General features: G+C 35.5%; 1 protein-coding gene and 1 pseudogene across 1 annotated transcript; one reads left to right on the forward strand and one right to left on the reverse strand.

Moving 5' to 3' along the window:
• Nucleotides 1–695: 695 nt before the first annotated feature.
• Nucleotides 696–25,716, forward strand: part of LOC149536983 (cysteine-rich receptor-like protein kinase 2) — a 55,252-nt pseudogene continuing 30,231 nt past the window's right edge.
• On the reverse strand, nucleotides 21,870–25,136 carry LOC149536984 (cysteine-rich receptor-like protein kinase 2). The gene is made up of 7 exons (XM_089806659.1): nucleotides 24,260–25,136; nucleotides 23,987–24,112; nucleotides 23,747–23,874; nucleotides 23,151–23,364; nucleotides 22,825–23,056; nucleotides 22,584–22,734; nucleotides 21,870–22,493 (listed from the first exon to the last, which is right to left on the reverse strand). Exons 1-7 carry the CDS (start codon nucleotides 25,056–25,058, stop codon nucleotides 22,191–22,193), a joined length of 1,953 nt encoding a protein of 650 aa, XP_089662785.1. The 5' UTR covers nucleotides 25,059–25,136; the 3' UTR covers nucleotides 21,870–22,190.

Here is a 25,716-nt window from a genome sequence, read left to right on the forward strand (position 1 = left end):
TCATTTTAATTACATATTATAGTGACATGAATTGTATGACTGATTTGAAATAAAAGGTTATGTCTAATCCTTGTTCTAATCGTAATTCAAAGTCTTATCATTTACAAGTATACAATGCTGGTAGGTTAAGTTTGAGCTCTAATGAATGCAGAGTAGTCAGGAAAAAAAAACTTAAATTAAAAACTATTTTGTAAAATAGCCTTATATCGTTTACCTTCAACTATTTTTAAAATGACCTAATATGCTATACCTTCTAGATAGTCCATCCATTAGTAAACGTTGTATACTATAATATGGTAGTCCAAATAGAAAAAGCTTCAAAATAATTTGCTCTGTTTGTTAGATAGCTTGTGGAATCAAGACTTTTTCAATTGTTGCGTGTATTGATCCAAAAATATTCTGAAAAAAATAAAAGTTGCCATCATTTGTGGGAGATTGATTTGTTTTATCTTTTGTTTCAATTGATCTCTAAAATACCAAAAAATGAAAGGAACTAATATTTGTGTGTAATAATGGGAATGTACTAGTTTATTGCCTTAGTTGTCTTTCTTTGACTTCGATAAACAATATATTGTAATGCTGGTGCGAATAAATAACTCGCCTGTAATACCGAAGTCTATATAATAAGCTCCTATTTTTTTTGCCATCATAACAATTCAAGAGCTTTGGCACGTGTGAGTATTTCTCCAATATCAATGAGAATATCCAAAGCCTTCTTGCAATTAGAGAATAGTGCAAGGCTAATTATTTTATTCTCCATATTACTAATATCTCCCATTAAAGCAGACATAGAGACCAGGCTTCTAGCCTTTGGATGCAGCACAACCCCCTACAACAATGTTACGGTCTTTGAGAAAATTTTCAACACCATTCTGGCTGTCGTGGTCAAAGACATCATTCCATCTGGGTTTTCAACAATAAGTGCGGTGGAAGGATCAGATTTGGCTGATTCAGTCTATGTTCTTGCCCAGTGCAGAAAAGATAAATCCTCTGCCAATTGTGTTGCCTGCATTAAAGCAGCACTAAATCAAGTTGCAGCAATTTCAATCAAACATATTGCGGCGGCAGGGAAACCTACGATGGCTGTTATGTGCGCTTCAAGAACTCCAACTTTTACAATGAATACACTCATATGGGAAATAAATAGGTCTGCGGTGATGCCACCATGCCAACCACCAATTCGGTGGCACAAATTGGTAAAAGTTTGATAAGCGATCTCTGCACTGCGACTTCGGATACAAAAGATTATTTTGTTGCGCAGAAGAGACAAGGGCCGTCCAATACGACTTTCTATGGACTTTTCGCCTGCATTCCTTCCCTTCAGAAGGATTTCTGTAAAAATTGCCTGAGTATTGCTCAGACAAATATAAATAAGTGTTTTCCTACCTCCGACGGATGGGCTACAGATGCTGGCTGCTACTTGCAATAGGATATCAAACCCTTCTTCCCAAGCAATGCCACTATCAAGATCGCGAATTTCTTACCCATGGGTTAGAGATTATTTATATTCATTGAACAGTTTCCAATTTTGTTGAACCTTCTGACATCTTTCCTTAGAAGCAAGTTTGGATTTCATAAAATCAGTTGAATTGTTCTTGTTTAGAATTTCTGTCAGACATTTAGTATAATTTACAATGATTTTTTAATTCTCCATTTTTTATTTCAAGGAAGAAGAAGGAGACATGTTCGACAGTGGGGATAATAATTGGTGCTGTGGGAGGGGTATTCATACTTGGCCTTTTCACTTGTCTCCTTGTCTTTGGGAAGAAGATAGTGCGGTCAAAGCATGGGAAAGGTAAATATTGTTTTATGCTAAATTTTTTGCGAGTTGATTCGATCTTATTTAATACTAATATCACAAAATAAAAATGTGTAGAAAAATGGATATTGAAGGAGCCACGGAACTCCATGGACCAGAAGATTTTGACAAGGAGGGTTTGGTGAAGCACTCAAGGTAAATTATCACTTATTTTTTTCCCATATTAGATTTGTGTGCTACTATAAAATAATTGGTTGGTTTGGGATTTCCAGGGCACGTTAATAAATGGAAAAGTTGTGGCAGTAACGAAACTGACATTAGGTTGATCTTCCGTGCAATTCTGAAATTCGATAGTGAAGTGAAACTCATTTCTAATGTTCATTCTAGAAATCTTGTGCGATTACTCGGATGCTGTAGACAAGGCCAAGAGAGGCTCTTGATTTAAGAGTGCCCAACAACAGCCTTGAAAAAATCTTATTCAGTTTGCTATTCCCTATATTTCATCTTTTTTATTCTTTTATTCATTACACCAAACATGATGGGTTGCAAGAGTGTAGTGATTTGCCCTGAATGTAGGTAAAAATAAAAGACTTTTGAGTTGGAAGGAAAGGTTTGAGATTATTGTGGGCATTGCTCGTGGTCTGGTGTATCTCCATGAGGAATTCCATGTCTATATCATCCTCTTGGAATATTAATTCCAGATGGTCGTTTCTCCCTAGAGCCAAATGCCCACCTACCACCTGATGACCAGCAGAACAGATAGAAACATAAATGCGGTGGGTGAGTTTTTTCAAATTCAGAAATGAGAGGGAAAATAATTTTGCTGAAGAAAAAAGGAATGTTTTATCATTCATTCGATAGTAGAAGGAGAAGAAGTTGAGGAGCTCAGAAGTTGCAGAGCAGAGAAAGTGATCAGTAGATCTAGTTTGTTGCAAGGACAGAGGAAGTTCATTTCATGCCTATAGTTGCACGTCTTTCTTCTTTGATCAATCTGTATGTTGAATAGATTATTGTTTTCATTCATCCTATTGAAGTAGTGATTGCTCCAGGCATTATTGTATGCAGCCATTAGAGCTACAAGTTTGAAGTTTTATCAGTTTAAAGTTTTAGGGTTATTTTAGGGTTTTTTTGTTGAAGCCGAATGCTCCCAGATTTGTAATAGTTTGAATCAAAGTTGAATAGAAAGCAACCAAGCATACTTGAATCCATTGGTGTCCTTCTTCTATTCATTGCATTTTGGAAAGTTTATTTGAAAGTTTGAACCTTTGAGTCTCTAGTTTTAATGGTGGAAATATTCATGTTATAAGTTTGCACTTGGTATTGTCTTTGGTAGAAGTCATTCTCTGTAGTGGCTACCGAGTACACTCGATGCCTTCTTCTACCGAGTTCACTCAGTAATCACTTTGCCTACCGAGTTCACTCGGTAATCATTCTTCTACCGAGTTCACTTGGTAATCACTTTGGTTACTGAGTTGTGTGTTCTTTCATTTACCGAGCTAACTCGGTAAACTCTCCTGCCGCCTATTCTCTTTGGTTACTGAGAAAAATTTATCACTCGGTAATAGTTGTTCCCGAGAAGATTTTAGGGTTAGGTTGTGATTTTTTTTTTTTTTGTTTTAATGTTTCTCACATGGTATCAGAGCTTTGAGGCCCCACATCCATAGTGAGTTAGGGCATTTGTTTTCTGAGATATTTATCATGGCAGGAGATGTAGGAAATATATGGCAGCAGCCACCACCATTCAATGGACAAAATTATGATACATGGGCAAAGAAAATGAAAACTATTATGGTTGAAAATGATTTGTGGGAGTTTGTGGTCAATGGATTCAATGATGTGATAGACCCAGCTCAATATGTTGCACTCACAAATGCACAGAAGACTCATTTGAAAGAGTCAAGGAGGAAAGATGCAAAGGCATTAAGTCTTATTGAAGTAGTAATGACAGAAACAGTATTCCCAAAGATTGCAGCAGAAAATTATGCAAAGGAAGCTTGGGATATCCTTGAGATGAACTTTAAGGGGACTGATAAAGCTTGTACAGTAAAGCTACAGAATATAAGGACGGAGTTTGAGAACTTCCAAATGAAGGAAAATGAATTAGTTGTTGAGTTCAGTTCAAGGACCTCCAATGTGATTAATTAGCTGAAGTCAAATGGAGAAGACTATCAAGAGTAGAGGATAGTGGAGAAGATATTGAGGATTTTACCTCATAAATATGACAACTTGGTCATGACCATAGAAGAGGCAAAAGACCTCATTGTTTTGACAATGGATGAGTTGATGGGTTCTCTTCAAACCCATGAGCATAGGATCAACAGATCTACTTCTTCATCTTCCCAAGAACAAGCATTTAAGGCTCAGTCAAATCCAAGAGGAAGGGGGAGACGAAGAAATGGCTCAGGCAGAAACTCCAGAGGCAAAGGCCGAGGTAATGGAGCACAAATAAATGCTACAGTAGAAAGCTCAAGAAGAGCAGATGGAGCAAGTAGCTCACAAAATATTTCAAGAGGAGGTAAGAAAAAATAAAACTCATATAAGAGTAATGTAGAATGCCACTACTATCATAAATATGGGCATTATGCAAGTGAATGATGGAAGAAGCAGAATGATCAGTCAGGACAAGCAAATGTGGCTGATGTGAACATGGGAAGTGGACCCAATGCTGCTGCCTTCATCATGTGTAATGTTGGTGAAGAAGGAAGCCCTGAGGTTTGGTACCTCGAAAGTGGATTTAGCATCCAAATGAGTGGTAATGAAACCTTATTTTCATTCATTGACAAGAGTTTAAAATCTGAAATTAAAATGGGTAACGATGGAACCCTACTAGTTGTGGGCAAAGGATCTATTATAGTCCGCACCAAGAAAGAAGAGAAAAGGTAAATACAAAATGTGTATTTCTCCCTTGGTATGAAGCACAATTTGATGAGCATTGGTCAGCTCATTCAAAATGGATACAAAGTGCTGATGGAGAATGACATGTGTGTCATTCAAGAAAAGGATGGGAGTAAGAACCTACTTGCAACAGTTCAAATGATAAAGAATAGAATGTTTCTCTTGAGGATTGAGACATGTTTCTCATCTCAAGTTGGTGCTTCACCTCCTACATAATCAGCTCTAAAGAGTGTGATTGAAGACCTCTCATGACTATGGCACCTCAGGTATGGTCATCTTGGCTATGCTAGTTTAAATTTGTTGTCAAATAAAAGAATGGTAGAAGGTTTGCCACATATAGGAAATTCATATGACAAGTATGAGGCTTGTATTATGGGTAAGCAACATAGGCTTCCCTTTAATTCTAAAAATTTTAAGAGAGCTAGATATCCATTAGAGTTAGTGCATATTGACCTAGTCGGTCCTATGCAAGTTACTTCCATTGGGAGGAGTGCTTATATCATGACATTTATTGATGACTTCAGTCGTAGGACATGGGTGTATTTCTTAAAGAATAAATCTAAAGCATTTGATAAATTTGTAGAATTTAAAGCCCAGGCTGAAAGAGAATGTGGACACTATATCAAAGTCCTAAGATCAGATAGAGGAGGGAAGTATACCTCCAATTATTTTGTAAATTTTTGTAGGAAACATGGTATAATGAAAGAGCTCATAGCCAGCTATACACCATACTAGAATGGAGTGGTTGAAAGAAAGAATAGGACCATTGTTGAAATGGCAAGGAGCATGATGAAAGAGAAAGGTCTCCTAACTAAATTTTGGGGAGAAGTTGTGGCAACAGCAGTTTACCTCATTAATAGGTGTCCTACAAAGGCAGTCTGTGATAGAATTCCAATGGAAGCATGGTCACGAAGAAGATGGATAGTTGAACACCTAAGAGTGTTTGGATGTGTTGCATTTTCACATGTGCCTAAAGAGCAAAGGAAGAAATTTGATGACAAAGGTGTGAAATGCATTTTCACAGGGTACAGCCCAGAATCAAAGGCATACGAATTGTACGACCCATTGAACAACAAGATGATGCTTTCAAGAGATGTGGAATTTCTTGAAAAGCAGTCTTGGTATGGTTCAATTGATGAGTCACCAAGCACTTCAAGTAAAGTGTCATTTATGAATGAAGAGGATGCTGATGAATAGCAAGAAGAAGGAGCAGATAGAAGAAAAGGCAAGCAACCATAGTTATTACCGAGCTCCTCTAGGCATGACCGAGAGTCAGTGCCAAGCAGCAACAGTGAAGATTCTAATCCCACACTCTCCTCCCTGTTAGCAACAAAGACCAAGAGTCTTAGGGAGATAAACCAAGATGAAAGGTATGAAGATTATGATGAGAGTGTTAATTTTGCATTATTTTCTCATAGTGATCCAACATATTTTGAAAAAGCTATTAAAGAGAAGAAATGGTGTAAGGTCATGGATGAGGAAATAGATGATATAGAAAGGAATGAGAAATGGGAGCTAACTGATTTGCCTCCCAAGAAGCAAGTGATTGGAGTGAAATGGTTCTACAAGACCAAATGCAATGCTAAAGGTAATATTGATAGGCATAAGGCAAGGCTGGTAGTCAAGGGCTACAAATAGCAGTATGGAAGAGATTATGATGAGATCTATGCCCCAGTCACAAGAATGGAAACCGTGCATGTTGTCATAGCAATTGCAGCTCAGCACAAGTGGAAGATATTAAAAATGGATGTGAAGTCCGCCTTCCTAAATGGTGTATTGAAAGAAGAAATCTATGTGGAGCAGCCACCTAGTTATGAAGTTGCAGGTGAAGAACACAAAGTATATATATTGAAGAGAGCTCTTTATGGGCTCAAGCAAGCTCCACGGGCATCGTATAGTACGATTGACTCATATTTGATGAGCAATGGCTTTTGCAAAAGAAATGGTGAGCCTACTCTCTACATCAAGGTAGCAAATGGAAATAAATTGATTGATGTCTTGTATGTAGATGATTTGATTTTTACTGGAAATGACAAGGCTCTAATTGGTGAATTCAAAGAGGCCATAAAAAGTGAATTTGAAATGATAGACCTAGGTCTCTTAAAGTACTTTCTATTCATAGAAGTAAAACAAATGCATGATAGCATCTTCATCTCTCAAGAAAAGTATGTAGGGCAGATCTTGGAGAGATTTAAAATACAAAATAGTAAGGTAGCCCCAACAACAACAGTAGTAGGTCTGAAATTGAGCAAGGAAGACTCTAGCAAGAGAGTGGATCTAACACTATACTAGAGTATGGTTGGAAGTCTGATGTATTTGATTGCAACTCGGCCAGATCTAATGCATGCAGTAAGTCTGATTTCTAGATTTATGGAAACACCAAAGGATTCCCATTGGCAAGCGGGAAAAAGGATCCTAAGGTATGTGAAAGGTACCAAGGGATTTGGAATTTTGTATACCGCAGTAAATGATTTTGAGCTGGTTGGTTTTACAGATAGTGATTGGGCTGGAAGTTTAGATGATAGGAAGAGCACTTCCAGGTATATATGTTTCATATGGGTTCAAGTGCAATTTCATGGGCATCCAAGAAGCAACCTATTGTTGCTCAATCTACAATAGAGGCTGAATACATAGCCGCAAATGCAGTAGCATGTCAAGCTATTTGATTAAGGAGGATCTTGATAGATTTAAATGAAAGGCAAGGAGATGGAACCACAATTTATTGTGACAACATTTCATGTATTGCATTGTCTAAAAATCCAATCTTCCATGAGAGAAGCAAACACATAGAGATCAGATATCACTTCATCAAAAAGTTGGTGGAGAATGGGGATATCAAGATTGAATATTGCAAGTCTGAGTAGCAACTAGTAGACATTTTTACCAAGCCATTAGGCATTGGGACTTTTGTACACCTAAGAGAGTGTCTTGGTGTAGTTGATTTGGATCAATAGTGATCCTTGTTTGTTTGGCTCGGGATAAAGGGGGAGTGTTGGAATATTAATTGCAGATGGTCATTTCTCTCTGGAGCCAAATGCCCACCTACCACCTGACGACCAGTAGAATAGATAGAAAAATAAATGCAGTGGGTGAGTTTTTTCAAATTTAGAAATGAGAGGGAAAATAATTTTGCTGAAGACAAAAGGAATGTTTGTTGCAGCAACAGAGGAAGTTCATTTTGTGCCTGTAGTTGCACATGTTTCTTCTTTGATCATTCTGTAAGTTGAATAGTTTATTGTTTTCATTCGTCCTATTGAATCGGTGATTGCTCCAGGCATTATTGTATGTAGCCATTAGAGCTGCAAGTTTGAAGTTTTATCAGTTTAAACTTTTAGGGTTATTTTAGGGTTTTTTGGTTGAAGCCGAATGCTCCCAGATTTGTAATAGTTTGAATTAGAGTTGAATAGAAAGCAAGCAAGAATACTTGAATCCATTGTTGTCCTTCTTCTATTCATTTCATTTTGGAAGGTTTATTTCAAAGTTTGAATCTTTGAGTCTCTGGTTTTAATGGTGGAAATATTCATGTTATAAGTTTGCACTCGGTATTGTCTTTGGTAGAAGTCATTCTCTATAGTGGCTACTAAGTACAATCGATGCCTTCTTCTGCCGATTTCACTTGGTAATCACTTTGCCTACCAAGTTCACTCGATAATCATTCTTCTACCAAGTTCACTCGGTAATCACTTTGGTTACCAAGTTGTGTGTTCTTTCATTTACCGAGCTAACTTGGTAAACTCTCTTGCCACCTATTCTCTTTGGTTACTGAGCAAAATTTATCACTCAGTAATAGTTGTTCCTGAGTAGATTTTAGGGTTAGGTTGTGAGTTTTTTTTTTGTTTTAATATTTCTCACACATCCACCGTGACATTAAGTCAAGTAATATATTGCTTGATGAAAACTTTCAAGCAAAAATAGTAGATTTTGGGCTGGCGAGACTTCTTCCAAATGATAAAATTCACGTCACCACTAGGTTTGCAGGAACACTGTGAGAAAAATAGTAATTTATGTACTTATCTTTTCTAGTCATCAAATTTTCAATACTGATAGTAACACCATTATTTTTGGGGATTTTGTAGAGGATACACAGCTCCTGAATACGCTCACCGTCGGTAATTAATAGAGAAAGCTGACACCTATGGCTTTGGTGTTGTGGTTCTCAAAATTCTTAGTGGTACAAAAAGCATTGACTTGAAGCAACCACCAGATATGCAATATCTTCTTCAATGGGTATTTCATAATTCTGATAACACACTTTGAATCCTTTAATCAATTCTTTCCCCTCCCTAAAAATCTTAATCATTTTTCTTAAAATAATAATGACAGCTTTGGAGCCTATACTAAGATAATGAATGCAAAGATAGAAAAATAAATAGAAATTAAATTAAATTTATTGCCTTTCTCCTTCTTGACCTACATTAGACTAATTATTGAGTTCATATAAAAAGAAATCTATCTACCGAGATACATTGGTACCTAGCTGTTGTACTGGCTAGTTCTATAGGAATTATTTTTAGATACATGGTTCATCAATACATTAAACACAAAATTTTTGAGTGTCAGGCACAACCGATAATGCACCCCATAATTCACATAGCCCATTAACAATTATCATTAATTCAATTTTCATCACTTAATTGGGGAATATAAATGCAACTGACTTCTATTACATGACCACTACCAAGAACATCATATCCTTCACAATTAGACAAAAAAATTCTCACTTCCAATCCCAAAACTTTTATCCAATAAAAACACACACAGACCTTTGGATCACGACAACCAACTCACCACCAATACAACCTACTTTCTCTTACTGCAACCATAACTAACTTCAATAACTATTCAGTAACATCAAACATACATACTTCAAACACATACATAATAAAAATTTCCATGATCAATATCTTCCATGCCATGTGTATGCATTCTCTGGAACTCTCGCTTGCACAAAGATGCTCCACATGCTTCTAATCTATGAATTATAGTGTCACACAACACTAACTCAAACACACTTCAACTTTGGCTTTCTTCTTTTCATGGCTTCTCTATTTCTCATAGTAGTCTCCTGATTTGTTCTTCTCTTTATTCTTGCAGAAGATAACATAAAATGTCATTGCTTGTTGGGCTACGATGCCACAACACTCCTCACCATTTATAAACTTTTTGACCTCTCTAAAATCTCAAGGATCATCTCCCATTAGCTCTAATACCACTTGAAGGAGTTGAATAGAGTGGATCAAAGATAAACACCAACTAAAAGATAAGCATTCACTTCAATATATAAAATACAAAGACTACCACAATGTGCTACAACACTTCATGCTCATTAACATAACTAAAATCTATTACAAGTCTTTAGAATGCTACGACATTCTATCCACTCATGATCCACAATGAGAAACCCAAAATGGGCTCTGCTAATCACAGGCCCAACTTATTCTATTTATAAGAAAATGCATATTAAATGTTGTAGCAAAGAGTTGACAATATAATTAATGCTGGATGGTGAGGCTGGTGTGTTGGTTAGTGTTTGGATGGCTAAGGACTGCTAATGATGGCTACATGTCTGCTGCTTTTGGTTGTTTGTTTGTGGTTGTGGAAAATAGGTAGGTGGGAGAAATTACTCCACCAATAGATAACAAGGTTTTATAGTTGGTGGAAAGTAAGAAGGAGATGGAAGGGTATAGTGAAAAAGAGGTTTTGAGGGTGATAAATCTTGCGCTTGTGTGCATACAAGCTTCTCACAGACAAAGACCATCAATGTTTGAGGTTGTGATAGTACTATTAAATAGGGATGAGATTGATTTTCAAAAACCTCTGCAACCATCATTCATAGATGTGGGGCACAATGAACATGGAGGAAGTTCCAATTCTGGTACACCTGCCTCTTAATCACACACGATAGTTACGAAGTCCCTTAATGCTCGTTAACAGTGGCTATTTCCCTTGTTGATGGACACAAGGATAGCAGCAAGGAAGAATGAATTTTTTACATAGTCCCTATATTATATGATCCCTCATCCCTATTTGTAAATAATATTTTAAAATATTAGATTTTTTTCCCTTTCTATCTTGATATGCAACCACAAAATCTTTGAGATGTGTAACAAATTGAATGATCCTATGATGCTGATAAATTTATTTTGAATATAGAAACTAAAATGAATTGTGCAAATAGAAATTTGTTTAACTAATTCTCTGAAGACTTAGGCTAAACAATAGTAAGCTTCTCAACAAACTTGTATAGGAATTTGATTTATTTATTTTATATAGAAAGTAATATTGAGAAAATGTATTAAATTTAAGTAGTAATTGTAGAAATACTAAGACGGAGATGATGAATAAGTAAGTAGAATTTATTTTGACTATCAAGTTGGAAATAAAATATAGGATAATGAAAAAGACAAGAACTATGAAAGAGAGAATAAAGAAAAGAAGAAGAGAATGGTAATAGAGTGATTAAAGATGAATATCATGCAAAAAAATCAATTGGATAATAAGTATAAAGAAAAAAGAACAAAAATAGCTTGAAAGGATATGAATATCTCTAAGAAGGGAAGGTACAGAAAATCAGCAAGAAAAAAGCTCACCTAGTACAAAACAAAATAAATGTGAAGAAGCATTAGCATATCATTACAAAACTAAATAATGTACGAACACGCCTATAATTTCATGTGCTCAAATTTCATGACTATAATTTACTTTACTGTAATCTGATTCATTTTGTCAATATAGCTCACAATTGTTTGTGTAATTGGTTATTACATTGTCTAAATGTTTCAATGTATATTGTAACCAACCATATGTTTGATAGTTCCTACAACTATTATTATTACCATTTCTCCAATTGCGTGAGATATATTCTTATTTATGTCTCTACATACTTCAAAAAAAAAATAATCAAGTTTTTCCTATCAAATGTCTCATGCCAATCATTTGTCTCCTTCATATTATATTAGAGCATGCAAATTCTATTAGAAGGCTTATGTGTTGAATGTCTAATGACTAATGACGATGAAAAATGAAGTAGCATATAATAAAGAGGGTCCATCTCTAGAAAATATATTCTTGATTGTTTCTCCATCAAATAGAGTTGAAGGTTTCTCTGCAACAATTACATACTATGATGATAGATGCCCAATTAGGAGAGGTTTTTGAGTTAGGTAGTTTGCATTGTCAACTAGGGCAATAGAAGTGCATAAGGTATGAAGAAAATCAGATATTGTGATGGTAGTAGTGGTGGCCACCAAGTCCTACTACATAGATAATTGATTATCATCAATTGTCAAATTTAGGGATGAGACTAAGAGGGGAATCAAATTTGGCATCCCTTGCATGTCACCTCTCACAACTATGCATAAAGTTATTTTTTGTTGATAAAATTTTTTACTTTCACTTACATAAAAAATGTTGATAGTACGTTGCAATGCACCTCAACAAATAGATCTTTACACACAGGATAGTTGATGATGTATGACAAATGTTTAGAAATGTAAATTTTTACTATTGTATTTTTTTATAATTCTTATGGACATTTGAGTTTCTATTTGTTTCACTCCCAAAATTATTTTTACCATCTTCTTCTAATTTGGGTATATATAGTTAAAAGAAGAGTTTTGTATACTTGTCCAAAGGATTCTTTGTTGGGAAGAAGAGGTGTTGACTAGTGTCAAAAATGTTCAAAAAATATATGGTTGGGATGATTTAAGGATCGTAAGAATTTATTTATCTTAATATCTCTTTTCTCTTTTCCTTTATATGAATTCCCTAGCTAGATGAAGATATTGACATAGACATGGAGATGTGAAAATGTGTCAACGTATCACTTTGAGTGTTAGATCGTAAATAATTGTTAAAGAGGTTACCTTGTAGGATGGATAACAATGAGAAGCATAAAGAAATTATATATCCCACTTATGGTTTTGAAGAAGCTTCTCCTTGTAGAAAAAGTGATTTTATCTTACGAATTTAATGTGAAAAAAGAGACGATGGAGGTGATCAAATAAATTACATAAAACGAATATGTGAAAAACCTATTGATTTGAATTTCTTCCTTTGAAAAATGAAAACATAGACTTGAAAACGATGGTAAATTATATGAGTTGTAAATATATAAAGAATGAAATAGAAGTTTGGAAATAATTAAATGGTTAGAATATATTAAAGAGGAGATAAAAATTGGATGATTTATGGAAAAATTTATAAAATTGATTTAAGCTTACTCTCTTTAGGCTTTTATTTTTGCAAAGTAACAAGCAAAACAATTCCAAATGTTGAGAGGCAATTTCCCACTTCAAACTATTTTTCCAGTTGTTGATTTAACAGAACACTAATCCTTTATTCATCAAAAGGTGATTAATATAAAACTAATTTTTAGAATATATTGCTAGAATATAGTACACCTATCTTCACATCATGAATAGTTAGATTTGGATGTTATTCAAGGCACATTTGATGCATGTGTCATCAAGAAATAATTTATCATATTTTATATAAGTGATTATAAGAAGGATGATATTCATTATGTAGAATAATTCTTGAAGAAGATTTTTACAAACTTGAAATAAAGGGGTATAAAAATTTGGTATACATTGTGTTTTATTTAGATTTATGTAACTCCACAATTTAAATCATCAAGATCATTTTATCCACTATGTAGATATCATCATATTGAAAATATGTCACATGTCTAGAGTTTTTTCAAAGTGGACATGTAAAAAATGGTGAAGATGGTGGTGATGAATCATGTATAAAATTTGTGCTACAAAATTATCAAATGAGTAATATAGGAGCTTGTATAAAGATGCAATTAATGCTTTTGAATGCTAGACACATTTCACATCAAATAAGGTTAATGCATCATCAAGAATGAGTCAAATAGTACCACATACATAATTTTTGGTGATAACATTATGCACATGTTTTTAAATTATGCATGTTTAATATATGCAATCTTGCTTAAATTCTACACATTCTTAATTAAAATTTTAAAAATGAAATTCATATTTGCTCCCTTTATATATGTGCACATTCAAGTGTGTTTGTGTTTGTAGATTTACAAGAAAAATGTATGATTGCAAGAGGATAGAAAATAAATGTTTATTCCATTAAGTTATGAGTAAAAAATATTGTAATTGGACACTGAAGACTAGGGACTACTTGTTAGAAAGTAAAATCCACCAAGATAACTAAGAGTGGGGAGTGGGGTGAATCAGTTATCAAATCAATATAACTTTTATCAACCTTATTAAACCTTAAGCATCTCAACAATATAATTAGATATCATAAAAAGAGTATCACATACACAATAACACTAGATTTGTTAACTAGCAAAACCCTTAATCAAATGAAAAACCCTAGTGGGAATGGTACCCACAAAATTATGTACTAATATAAAAGTTCCTTGTAAGAGGATACACTTTGTGAGGAGCCAATAAAATAGATTCAGTAGATATCAGTCCCTATTAGGATACTTTGAATCCTTGTTAGGAGATTCCAACCCTATTAGGAGTTGTGTTAACCAGGAATTAGGAGTTGTAGAAGGAAAATGGGCCCACTCTCCAAATACCTTTAGGGGCAAGACAACTCACTGTCCAACTGGATTTTTTATTATTCCTTTCAAAATAATATCAATGAAATTGATCTTCATAACTCAAAATCTTTCTCTTTCCTCTTATTGTGTCAATACCATAACAAATACCTTCATAGACCAAAATATCAAATCTTTAACTTTGTATCAAACTAATCTCTTTGATCGCTTACTTTCATTTACAAACTTCACATATCACTTGAATGATTCTTACTTGCACACATTTATAGGCTACATTACAAGGAAAATAACCTTTGTTTTATACAATATTCTTAAAATAATTCCTTGAGTTGGCCTTGACATTTTCCCAATCAATTACAATAGGACCTCATTAAGATATTATTACAAGTACAAAATATTCTCAGCTCATAGTAATTACAATTTTTTACACATGAAACCTCAAACCTCAAACACTCACTATCATCATCATTATGTTATCTACTATCATTGTCTAACTATACTCATCCATATTCTATCATGGTTAGGAGATATAATCCGAACACCAGATTGTACTTCTCAAGTACTTTGTTTCCACAATGTCTTTTATAAATTACAAATAACTTTCACATGTCTTTGATTTTTGTCATGTGCACTTGTACACTTCATCAAGACATAATTTATAATATATACTCAACTACACTTGACCTCATCATCAATACACAATTTGTACGACCTCATTCTCTTTCTTCTACTTTGCCAGACTTTATAGAAATAATACTATGTTGACATAAATGAAAAATATAGTCATAAATGTAACTTTTCAATCTCCCAAAGTGTGATATTAATGCTTGGGATACCCCTCCAAAGGAATACCATCAACATTCATGCTAAAAATCTCCCACCTTGGAATTGATGGAAGCATAGATGAAAAACATCTAAGTTTCAGGACTACCAAATCTGACTTTGTTGTTTTTCTCATACTTTCATATCCTTTTCACTAGTCAAGTATAAAACTCTTAGGAACAACTCTTTATCAATGCTTCCTCATTCTTACATGGATGTCATCAATTATTTATACTTCTCCTCAATTGATATTACTCAATGTGATAATCTCCCTTTGCTACATCTCTCCTACATATACATCTCCTATATACTACTAGAAGATGTTTTCCATTTAATTTCTCCCCCATTGACATCAATAAAAAAGGCATCATCATGTCAATCAAGTTCTTGATGTCTTCAACCAACTCAAGTTTCCAAAGGCATTATTTCATACCAGCTACCAAGAGTCCTAGATGACTCTGCTCAACCACATATACTCCCCCATACAAGAAGCATCAACATTACTTCCAAAAAAGTATGACAAGCATGTGTCCTTGAAATTTATGAATTCTTTGGCAAACAAAAAGGTGATCATTAATGGGGCAGCCTTTGAAATGATGGAGGATCTCATTACTAGGGTGGGTACCTTGTGTCTCAAAGCCAAGAGATGGCATAAGTAGCTCAAAGTTTCAGATTGAATAAATCTACATAAGTAGACTTTGTGAGGAGCCAATAAAATAGGTTTAGTAGATATCAGTCCCTATTAGGATACTTTGAATCCTTGTTAGGAGATTCCAACCCTATTAGGAGTTGTGTTAACTAGGAATTAGGAGCTGTAGAAGGAAAATGGGCCCACTCTCCAAATACCTTTAGGGGCAAGACAACTCACTATCCAATTGGATTTTGTATTATTCCTTTCAAAATAATATCAATGAAATTGATCTTCATAACTCAAAATCTTTCTCTTTCCTCTTGTTGTGTCAATACCATAACAAATACCTTCATAGACCAAAATATCAAATCTTTAACTTTGTATCAAACTAATCTCTTTGATCGCTTACTTGCATTTACAAACTTCACATATCACTTGAATAATTCTTACTTGCACACATTTACACAATACATTACAAGGAAAATAACCTTTATTTTATACAATATTCTTAAAATAATTCCTTGAGTTGGCCTTGACATTTTCCCAATCAATTACAATAGGACCTCATTAAGATATTATTACAATTACAAAACACTCTCAGCTCACAGTAATTACAATTTTTTACACATGAAACCTCAAACCTCAAACACTCGTTATCATCATCAATATGTTATCTACTATCATTGTCTAACTAAACTCATCCATATTCTATCATGGTTAGGAGATATAATCTGAACACCAGATTGCACTTCTCAAGTACTTTGTTTGCACAATTTCTTTTATAAATTACAAATAACTTTCACATGTCTTTGATTTTTTTCATGTGCACTTGTCCACTTCATGAACACATAATGTATAATATATCCTCAACTACGCTTGACCTCATCATCAATACACAATTTTTATGACCTCATTCTCTTTCTTCTACTCTGCCAGACTTTATAGAAATAATACTATGTTGACATAAATGAAAAATATAGTCATAAATGTAACCTGTCAATCTCCCAAAGTGTGATATTAATGATTGGGATACCCCTGCAAAGGAATACCATCAGCATTCATGCTAAAAATCTCCCACCTTGGAATTGATGGAAGCATAGATGAAAAACATCTAAGTTTCAGGAATACCAAATCTGACTCTATTGTTTCTCTCATATTTTCATATCCTTTTCATCAGTCAAATCTAAAACTCTTAGGAACAACTCTTTATCAATGCTTCCTCATTCTTACATGGATGGCATCAATTATTTATACTTCTCCTCAATTGATATAACTCAATGTGATAATCTCCCTTTGCTACATCTCTCCTACATATACATCTCCTATATACTACTAGAAGATGTTTTCCGTTTAATGTCTCCCCCATTGACATCAATAACAAAGGCATCATCATGTCAATCAAGTTCTTGATGTCTTCAACCAACTCAAGTTTCCAGAGGCATTATTTCATACCAGCTACCAAGAGTCCTAGATGACTCTGCTCAACCACATATACTCCCCCATACAAGAAGCATCAAGATTACTTCCAAAAACGTATGACAAGCATGTTTCCTTGAAATTTATGAATTCTTTGGCAAATAGAAAGGTGACCATTAATGGGGAAAACTTTGAAATGATGGAGGATCTCATTACTAGGGTGGGTACCTTGTGTCTCAAAGGAAAGAGATGGCATAAGTAGCTCAGAGTTTCAGATTGAATAAATCTGCATAAATTTTTCTACCCTAAGGAGGAATCTGCATACATGCATAGTGACTTCTCTCATGAGAAATTTTCTAAGCCATGGGACATTGTATGTTATGCCATCATGTGCTACATTATGATTGAGGACTAGCTGTAGGTGTTGTATTATTACCACTCCCCCATCTCAAATCACTTTAGAAACCTGGACTTAATCTCTTTCCCACACCTTATTTTTCATTTGATGGAGTATAGTGTTTTTAATGTCTGGAAAGAGAGGGGAGAAGGGAAACCCTTTTATATCCTACATTAGGCCTTCATGTTGAAACTCTATAGATTCCAACTTTCCCTCAAGCCACCTCTTTTGGTTAATCCCCTAGCCAATGTGACTCCCAAATCCTCCACTAACCTGAGCCCTAGGTTGGCCTCAAAGGACACTATAAAAAATTCCATTGCTACCAAAACAAAAATTAGCTTTATTGACTTAGATATTAATACTGGGTGGAGCAACAAAGTTGCTAGGAGATCCAACAAGAGGCTCAAAATGGAGAAATTGAGGACCCCCCCAAAAAGAAGGAAGGTTAGAATCTAGGGAGAATGAAACAAAACCTACTAGTAAGAGGAAGATAAAAGTGATCCACTCTAGCTCTAGGATCAAAGATATCCCTAGCCCATCCCATTTTTTGCATACTATGGAAGGAAACTTATTCCTGGACAAGAACTTGGGTGAGGATATCACCTCCCTAATGAAGCAGGCTAGAATGGGTGGTGGGAAGATGGGGAGTCACCAACATGAAGAGGATAACTTAAAAAAATAGGATGGATAGGCTGGAGAAGTCTATATATGATTTGATTTATAATCAGGAGGCATTGTACCATAAATTTGGGGCCCTTGCTGAGTTTTCTATGAAGGTAATGCATTGGACAGTCACCACTTTGTATTTTATATAGATGAACAAAGAGAAGAAGGAAGTGGGAAAAGAAAGTGAAACCACTGGCTTCCACCTTCGCTTTTTGGCAAATAACTTGATCAAAACCCTATTGGACAAGCTTGTCAAGGAGGAGGAAAAACCAACTACGGAGAACTCAGATGATAAAGAGGAGAGTTGGCCCATGTTCTCTTTTTTCTTTTATTTTTTATTATGATATGGTGTACCAGACACAGATAATGTTTCCTTTCCTATTTAAATTTTTTAATGTAAAATATATGTTATTCAATTATCTTATTTACTTTTTATTTTTCAATAGTGTTCAATATTTTATAATTTTTTAATGTAGTCAAAATTAGAAAAAATTGTAGCTATAAAATATTAGAAACCCTTAGTTAGAAAAATAAATTATTATAAAATATTAGAAATCTATTATTAGTGAATAATAGAAAATATTTTCAAGTCTTTGAAAATATTGCTTAATCAAATGTATGTGAAAATGTACATAGATGTTGCTTTTCAAACTATAGACAATTTATTTGAAATATATAGTTAAATGTTTAAATTTATTTATTATATGTATAAATGTTATGGGTGTGTTCTATGTCTATCCATGTTATGTATTGAAATGGTATATGTGTATAGTTAGATGTTAAAATACAATCTTTTACATGCTTGTACCATTTAGAACATCTAAGGCCCCTTAGTAGGATCTTTTATGACATAAGGAAACTCCTATTATGATATAAAACTTGTTAGGAACCCCTAAAATGACCTTCTATTACATAATAGGACCTATTAAGACATGATAACTCTTAAGATGATCTTACAATATAAGACTCCCTAGACTCCCTATTATGACATAAATCCCCTTAAAACCCTTTTGTACATTTTCAAATCTTTTTAGAAATTAGATGATGCATTTATGGATTATAGGAGATATTTTGACCCTCTAAGAAATTGATGATCTTTTAACATTTTTGACTACATCCTTGGACCCATTTTGATCCTAATGAGCTACATAAATTTACATGTTATGTACACGTGTATAGATAGATGTTTAAATATTTAAATTTCTCTTTGATATGTTTAAATGTTAAACATATAACTATTTTTTTGAATCATTCTTTTCCTATATATGTGTCATACTATACTTATTGAGAGATTCATAGAGATTTTTATTATGGCTCTAACAAACTTAGATCAAACATGTGAATTTAGCTCTAGAGATATTGCTATAGATTCTCATGGTGTGTCCCCCAATTAAATTTCCTAGTAAATTTATGTTGAAAGTGTCTCATGAGGTATTTCTCCATTGATTTTGATGCAAGATAATTGTGAGTTTTGTCAGTGACTACTTTGGAGTTCTTGGAGGAATGCTCATTACTTTCTTTGTAGAATACTTGGAGTGTTATTTGGTCAAAGAAGAGGTGCTTGATGATCCTGGATGTGCTCAGTCATCAAAGGCACTCAACATGCACTGGAAGCTTGGTTGTAGTGTTGACCGAGTAGCTTAGTCAATGAAGCGACTTGATCACCAAAGGATTATAACTCAACATACACTAGGGAGGTCAACTTATAATGCATGGTTCAGTTGTTGTGTTGAGTGAGTAGCTTGGTCAATGAAGGGGTTCAATTATTCTTGGTGTAGTTGCTGATACTGAAAAGTGGTTTTGTGATGCTTAGTCATGTCCTATTTCCTACTTTTCCTTAGTTGTCTGTGTCCGATCTCTAGTGTGGGCTGACCTTGGCATTTAATTTGGATGTATTTAAGTTTTTTTCTAAGCCAACTTGTGGCTTAAATTTGCATTTAATGCAAGGGTTTATTTAATTTTTAATATCCTAGGCCAACATATGGCCTAGTTGGGTATAAGTAAGGGGGTCTTTTGGAGTCTTTACTCATTCATTTAGTGGAGTATGTCATTTATTGAGTGTGAGATGTAGCATGGAAAAGATGGAGTAGCCAAGTGAGTGAAGTTTTCCTAAGTGTGTGGACAGAGCACCAAATGTAAGGCATTTTACACCTGGACCTTGGGTAAAGTTTGAGAAGGGCTAGTAGCCAAGGCCCGTGAAACAAGGAGATTTCTTGCTCGGCTTGCAAACACAAGTTTAGATCTTCCTTGGAGGTTTCTATCAGAGTATGGATCTGGACTAGCTAATGCTTGGGTTGGATTTTCAGGGACCTTGCATAATTGTTATTGTAATTGCTATTGTATTTGGCCATAATTGGGAAGGCCTTACAACCTGACACATTGCATGTAATCAATTATTTTATGAATAAAGATTTGTATTTGATATTATATCTTGTATCTTGTATCTTGTATTGTGTTTCCACTGAGTGGTTATTTGCTGAGGGCTAGGACATCTCCTTCAAGGATTCTCCTTCCTTGCACTATGTTAGATGATATTAGAGAACAATTGTTCCTGAGCATGTAGACAAATCACTAAAGTTGAGGGAGTTTGCACTAGGAACTTGGGTTGGAGCAGTTGATCTACGAAGATCTTGATCTTGTGGTCGATTATTCTTTATGGAGTCCTAGATATATTGGACATGAGGTGGAAGATTGTGGTTCTAACTTACATTTCTAGAAGACTTATAGATGGATTGATGGATGCAAAGATGGAAGGTTGATCTTGTTGGAGCATGATCATAGAGATTTTGTGTGATGTCTATTGTAGATTAGTGTGCCTAGACTTTTGACTTTTTCCTAGTTGTTCATGCGAGGTGAAAGGTTGCGATTTGAATCACAAATAATTTGGGTTTGTCACAAGGTGTGAATGAAAGATTTGTTGTAGAGGGTTTGTGAAGATCTTGGAAGATGGCTTTGAGAATATTGGACCTTGGGATGATTGTGAATCTCCATGATGTGGTGAAGAAGAGGTTTTCAAAGATGTCACCTTGGTTGGAAGCTAGATTAACCGATCTAGTTAAGGAAGGGATGGTTGAATTTTGTAGATTCTTGTGGAGCTGAAGTCTACAAATCTGAAAGACATTTGTCTGGCATGTTGAAGACTTGTTCAAGAGGGAAAATTTCATAGCAAGGTCAAGGTCAAAGAGGTTGGGTTTTGTTGATTAGTTTGTGGAGTCTAATGCACAACCTGTAGAGAAACTTGAGGCTATTGTTGAGGATATTCCTAACCTTATTAATGTTGGGATGGAGCTTTATTTTCATGATCAGCTAGTTGGATCTGACATGCAAATTGCAGAGCAATTGGTCATGGATAATCAGTTGTTATGGATGATGAGTTATATATTCCAAAGCATCATGTTGTGAGCAATGAGATTCTGGTATTGAGAGTTTGGCATATGTTGTTGAGGGGTTACATATTGCTACTGATTTGTATTTGTTCTTGGATCTACATGTCATTGTGGATGTGTAGTTGGATGCACTTGTTGTTGATATGGATGGATGTGATAAGTTGCATTATAATCGGTTAGTGGTGATTCATATGCTTCTAATGTTTGAATGGCTGCAGTAGATTTGGATGATCTGCAGCTTGGTTTTCTTGTCCTTATTGGAGTGGGAGCTTTTGGTGAAGAAAAAATTGGATCAGATCTTTTACTGAACATCAAAGTGTGGGACACATTTTTCTATTTACACAACCAAAAAAAATTCTCCAATATTATTATGAATTATTCATACGTTACATGATCGTATGTTGAGAACACAATGAAGGCAAAAGCTTATATCTTTTATTTAAAAGATAGTGAATGATATCAGAACCCTCAACTATAACATATAATTAATATGCGACCATTTCTTGAACGTCTAAATTCAACTCTCTTCTAATCCTTTTCTTTTCACCTTAAAGATGGGAAGGGGAAACTATTTTATGCCCGTAACTATATAACCGGCTAGAACTAAACAATTCATCATTTCTTGCTACCCTCCATGTGTCCATTGGAAAAGAGAAATATAGGCAGTACTAACGAGCATCGAGGGATTCTGTAATCATAGCATTTGATTGAGATGGAGGGGAACTTTCTCCACGCACTTGGTACCCCACATCTACGAATGCCGGCTGCAGAAGTTTCTGAAGATCAATCTCAGCTCTACTTAACAGTATTGTCACAACCTCAGACATTGATGGCCTATGAGTCACAGATCCTTGTATGCACAGAAGCGCAAGGTTTATCACCCTCACCACCTCTTCTTCATTATACCCTTCCATCTTCTCTTCGCTTTCCACTATCTCTAATACCTTGTTTTGTTCATGTAGGCTCCAAACCTGCGATAAGGATTATTTTCTTTTCAATAACGAAGATCTTCAAGGGAGAGAATGAAGGGATAAAAGGATACAATTAGCATTGTAAATTACCCATTCAAGCAAATATTGCATATCAGGTGGCTGGTTCATGTCAATGCTTTTTCTGCCACTGACTATTTCAAGAACAACCACACCGAAGCTGTAGGTGTCAGCTTTCTCCGTCAATTGCCCATGGCCTGCATATTCAGGAGCTGTGTATCCTCTGCAAAGGGGAAACGAAAGGGGTGTTACGATATTTATGTAAGAAAAAGGGGTATCAGATAAACATTGGAGTGAGGATGGATTTTCTTACAAGGTTCCTGCAACTTTTGTGCTAACATGAGTTTTATCATGTGGAAGAAGTCTTGCAAGCCCAAAATCTGCTATTTTTGCCTGAAAGTTCTCGTCAAGCAATATGTTGCTTGACTTAATATCACGATGGATGATACAAACATGGAATTCCTCATGGAGATAAGCAAGACCACGAGCAGTGCCCACGACGATGTTGAACCTTTCCTTCCAAGTCAAATGTTTTTTATGTTCTCCTGCATACAGGGTAATTTACTAGAGTTAAAAAATCTATCATGTTAATTGAAATGGATGAAAGAAGCAAAAGTGGGAAGTTGAGGAGTAGCAAACCGAATAAGACTCTGTCGAGGCTGCTGTTGGGCATGTACTCATAAACCAAGAGCCTTTCTTGCCCCTGTCTGCAACATCCAAGCAAACGCACAAGATTTTTGTGATGAAAATTAGAAATGAGTTTCACTTCGCTCTCGAATTCAGAAATTGCGCGGGGAGAGCGGCCCAATGTCAGCTTCTTTATTGCCACGACGTTGCCATTTTTCAAGGTACCCTGCAAACATATTCATTTCAAGCTCAGATTATGTTAGAAAAATGTTTATTTGATAGTTCTGTAGATGAGCATTAATTATAAAATCTAGAACTCTCTATCTGTACAGTCCAAAATTCAAGAATGTTCCCCTTCTTATGCTCATCGTGGCTGTATAGAACTTTCCAGAAGTATGAGGAGAAGATTATAAATTGACAGCCTCTATGGTCTATGAATGTAACAAGAAGTACAATTGCTATAAAGATTATATTCTTCACAGCTGTTCTATTTTACTTTCGTCTGTTCTGCTCTTATATTTGCTCTGTTTTATTTGTTTGTACTGCTGTTATCGATATCTCGTCAGATTAACACACAAGCCTAATTCCAAGTGATGAACATATTTTACCTTGAATACTTCACCAAACCCTCCTTCTCCGAGTTTATTTGCTTGATCAAAATTGTTTGTTGCCTTTCTCAGTATCTTGAAGTCGAAATCTCCCGGCCCGCGAAGTTCTGTTGCTCCTTCAGTGTCCACTGTTCCATAAATTTCAATCTTTTATATTAGTCATAGCTAAAATCGAACTGACTTGCAAGACTTTTGCCTCCTTATCCATAATATAGTAGCTCTAGCCTTTAAAGAGTTTACCTTGCTTCTGGCTTGGCCGCATTATTTTCTTCCGGAAGAGGAGGAAACAAGTTAGAAGGCAAAGTATGAATGCCCCTCCCACAACCCCAATTATTATCCACGCTCGAGTACTCACCTTCTTCCTACCTGAAAAACAAATTAATAGACAATAACAAAACCAGTGTAATCAAATTTCTGAAAATATCAATTCATGGTTGCTAATTCTAACACAAGTGTCAAAAACGTCAACAAAACTGCAGCAAACTATTAAATCGAATAGAGTTAAATTCTAACCTCCGGGAAGGAAATTTCCCAAGTCGACAGTGGCATTGGTTGGGAAAAAGGGTTTGGAATCATATCGCAGGTTGCAGGCGGCGTCAACAGCCCGTCCCTCGGAGCGAGGAAGACACTTGTTAATGTTGTCCTTGGCAAGCGCGAGGCACTTTTGGCAGTTGTCCGTTGTGAGGGAGCGAATACAGGAGGCAAGGCCATAGATTGTGGTATTAGACGCCCCTAATTTCCTCGTCTGCGCAGCAAAATAATCTTTTACTCGCGGAGCTGCAGCGCACAGATCGGTCACCAAACTCTGAGCGGTTGATGAAAATGAAGTGGAGGAGCTAGCGTTGGCAACGCCGCACACCTGTTTATTGCCTTCATCGGTGAAACTAGTACTGTAAAAATTGTAGTTCTCGAAACGAATAAAACAGCCATCATAGTTTGCCCGGCCGCCGGTAACTTTGGTACAGTTGGCAACTTGTATTCTCGCAACTTTGATGCAGGCAGCGCAATCAGCAGCAGACTTATCCTTTCTACTCTGCGCCACCGCATATACCGAATCCACCAGATCTGATGCTCTCGCCTCATTTACCGTAGCAAAACCAGATGGAACAACTTTTTCCTCCAAAAATGCGAGAGCCTTCTTCAGATTTTGGGCGAAGAGTGTGACGTTGTTGTTGGGCACGGCGCTGCACCCATAGGCCAAAAGTCTGGTCTCTTGATCGGCTCTTATAATGGGGGCTATTGTTAATATGGCGAACCAAATAATCAGCCACCCTAATCTACCAGCCATGGCTCTGGATCTCTCCATTGGCATTAATGAGGAGGGAGCTTAGAGATTTTTGATGTGTTTTGATAGAAGAAATGAGCTCTATTATATAGATTTTCTGATTTTGGCTAGGCCATCCATTCTCATCAATATCACAACTAAATTATTGCATTCAAGTCAAGAAAATCCATTAAGACCATAGAAGTGAAGGTAAAAATAAGTCAGTCTCACACAAACGATGGTATACGACAGAGCCGGCGGAAATACGATTGGAATCAAAAGGATGGGACATTATTATAGTTTCAAATTTCACTGTAATCCAGTATCAAGACGCCACTGAAAACGCCACTGAAAAAGAGAGGCGATCAAAATTTCCGGATAGGAGTAAATCTATATTTTTTAACTTTTTATCTAAGAGACATTTAGAGAGGGACTTCGGCGTACGCGGAGCGATCACTTGAACTAGTGGTGGAAATAGAGTCAAAGTCTTTCGAGAGTCTTGCGATAGAATATAACATTGAGTTTCATGAAAGCCTGATAAGTGGATGAATTTGTTCCGAAAATTGACGTGGATGTAGACATTGAGTTTCATGAAAGCCTCAGACTTTCGGGAAAGCCCGGCCGTGTATGAATGAAGTTACGGCAAATAAAATATAGCATTCGAATTTTCAAATCAACAACCGAGTGAAGGTAAACCATTTATTGT

Source organism: Cupressus sempervirens, chromosome 10 (genome assembly GCF_028749045.1).
Source record: "Cupressus sempervirens isolate cs-2001-9-10 chromosome 10, ASM2874904v1, whole genome shotgun sequence".
NCBI lineage: Eukaryota > Viridiplantae > Streptophyta > Pinopsida > Cupressales > Cupressaceae > Cupressus > Cupressus sempervirens.

What these genes read in the sequence shown, in the direction of transcription:
- LOC149536984 (XM_089806659.1), bottom strand. Translation starts at nt 25,058, where the DNA reads ATGCCAATGGAGAGATCCAGAGCCATGGCTGGTAGATTAGGGTGGCTG. An exon ending in CCTCGACAGAGTCTTATTCG is followed by an intron (nt 23,057 to 23,150) that starts GTTTGCTACTCC and finishes CCCTGTATGCAG; the next exon opens with GAGAACATAAAAAACATTTG. An exon ending in TGCAATATTTGCTTGAATGG is followed by an intron (nt 22,494 to 22,583) that starts GTAATTTACAAT and finishes TCCTTATCGCAG; the next exon opens with GTTTGGAGCCTACATGAACA.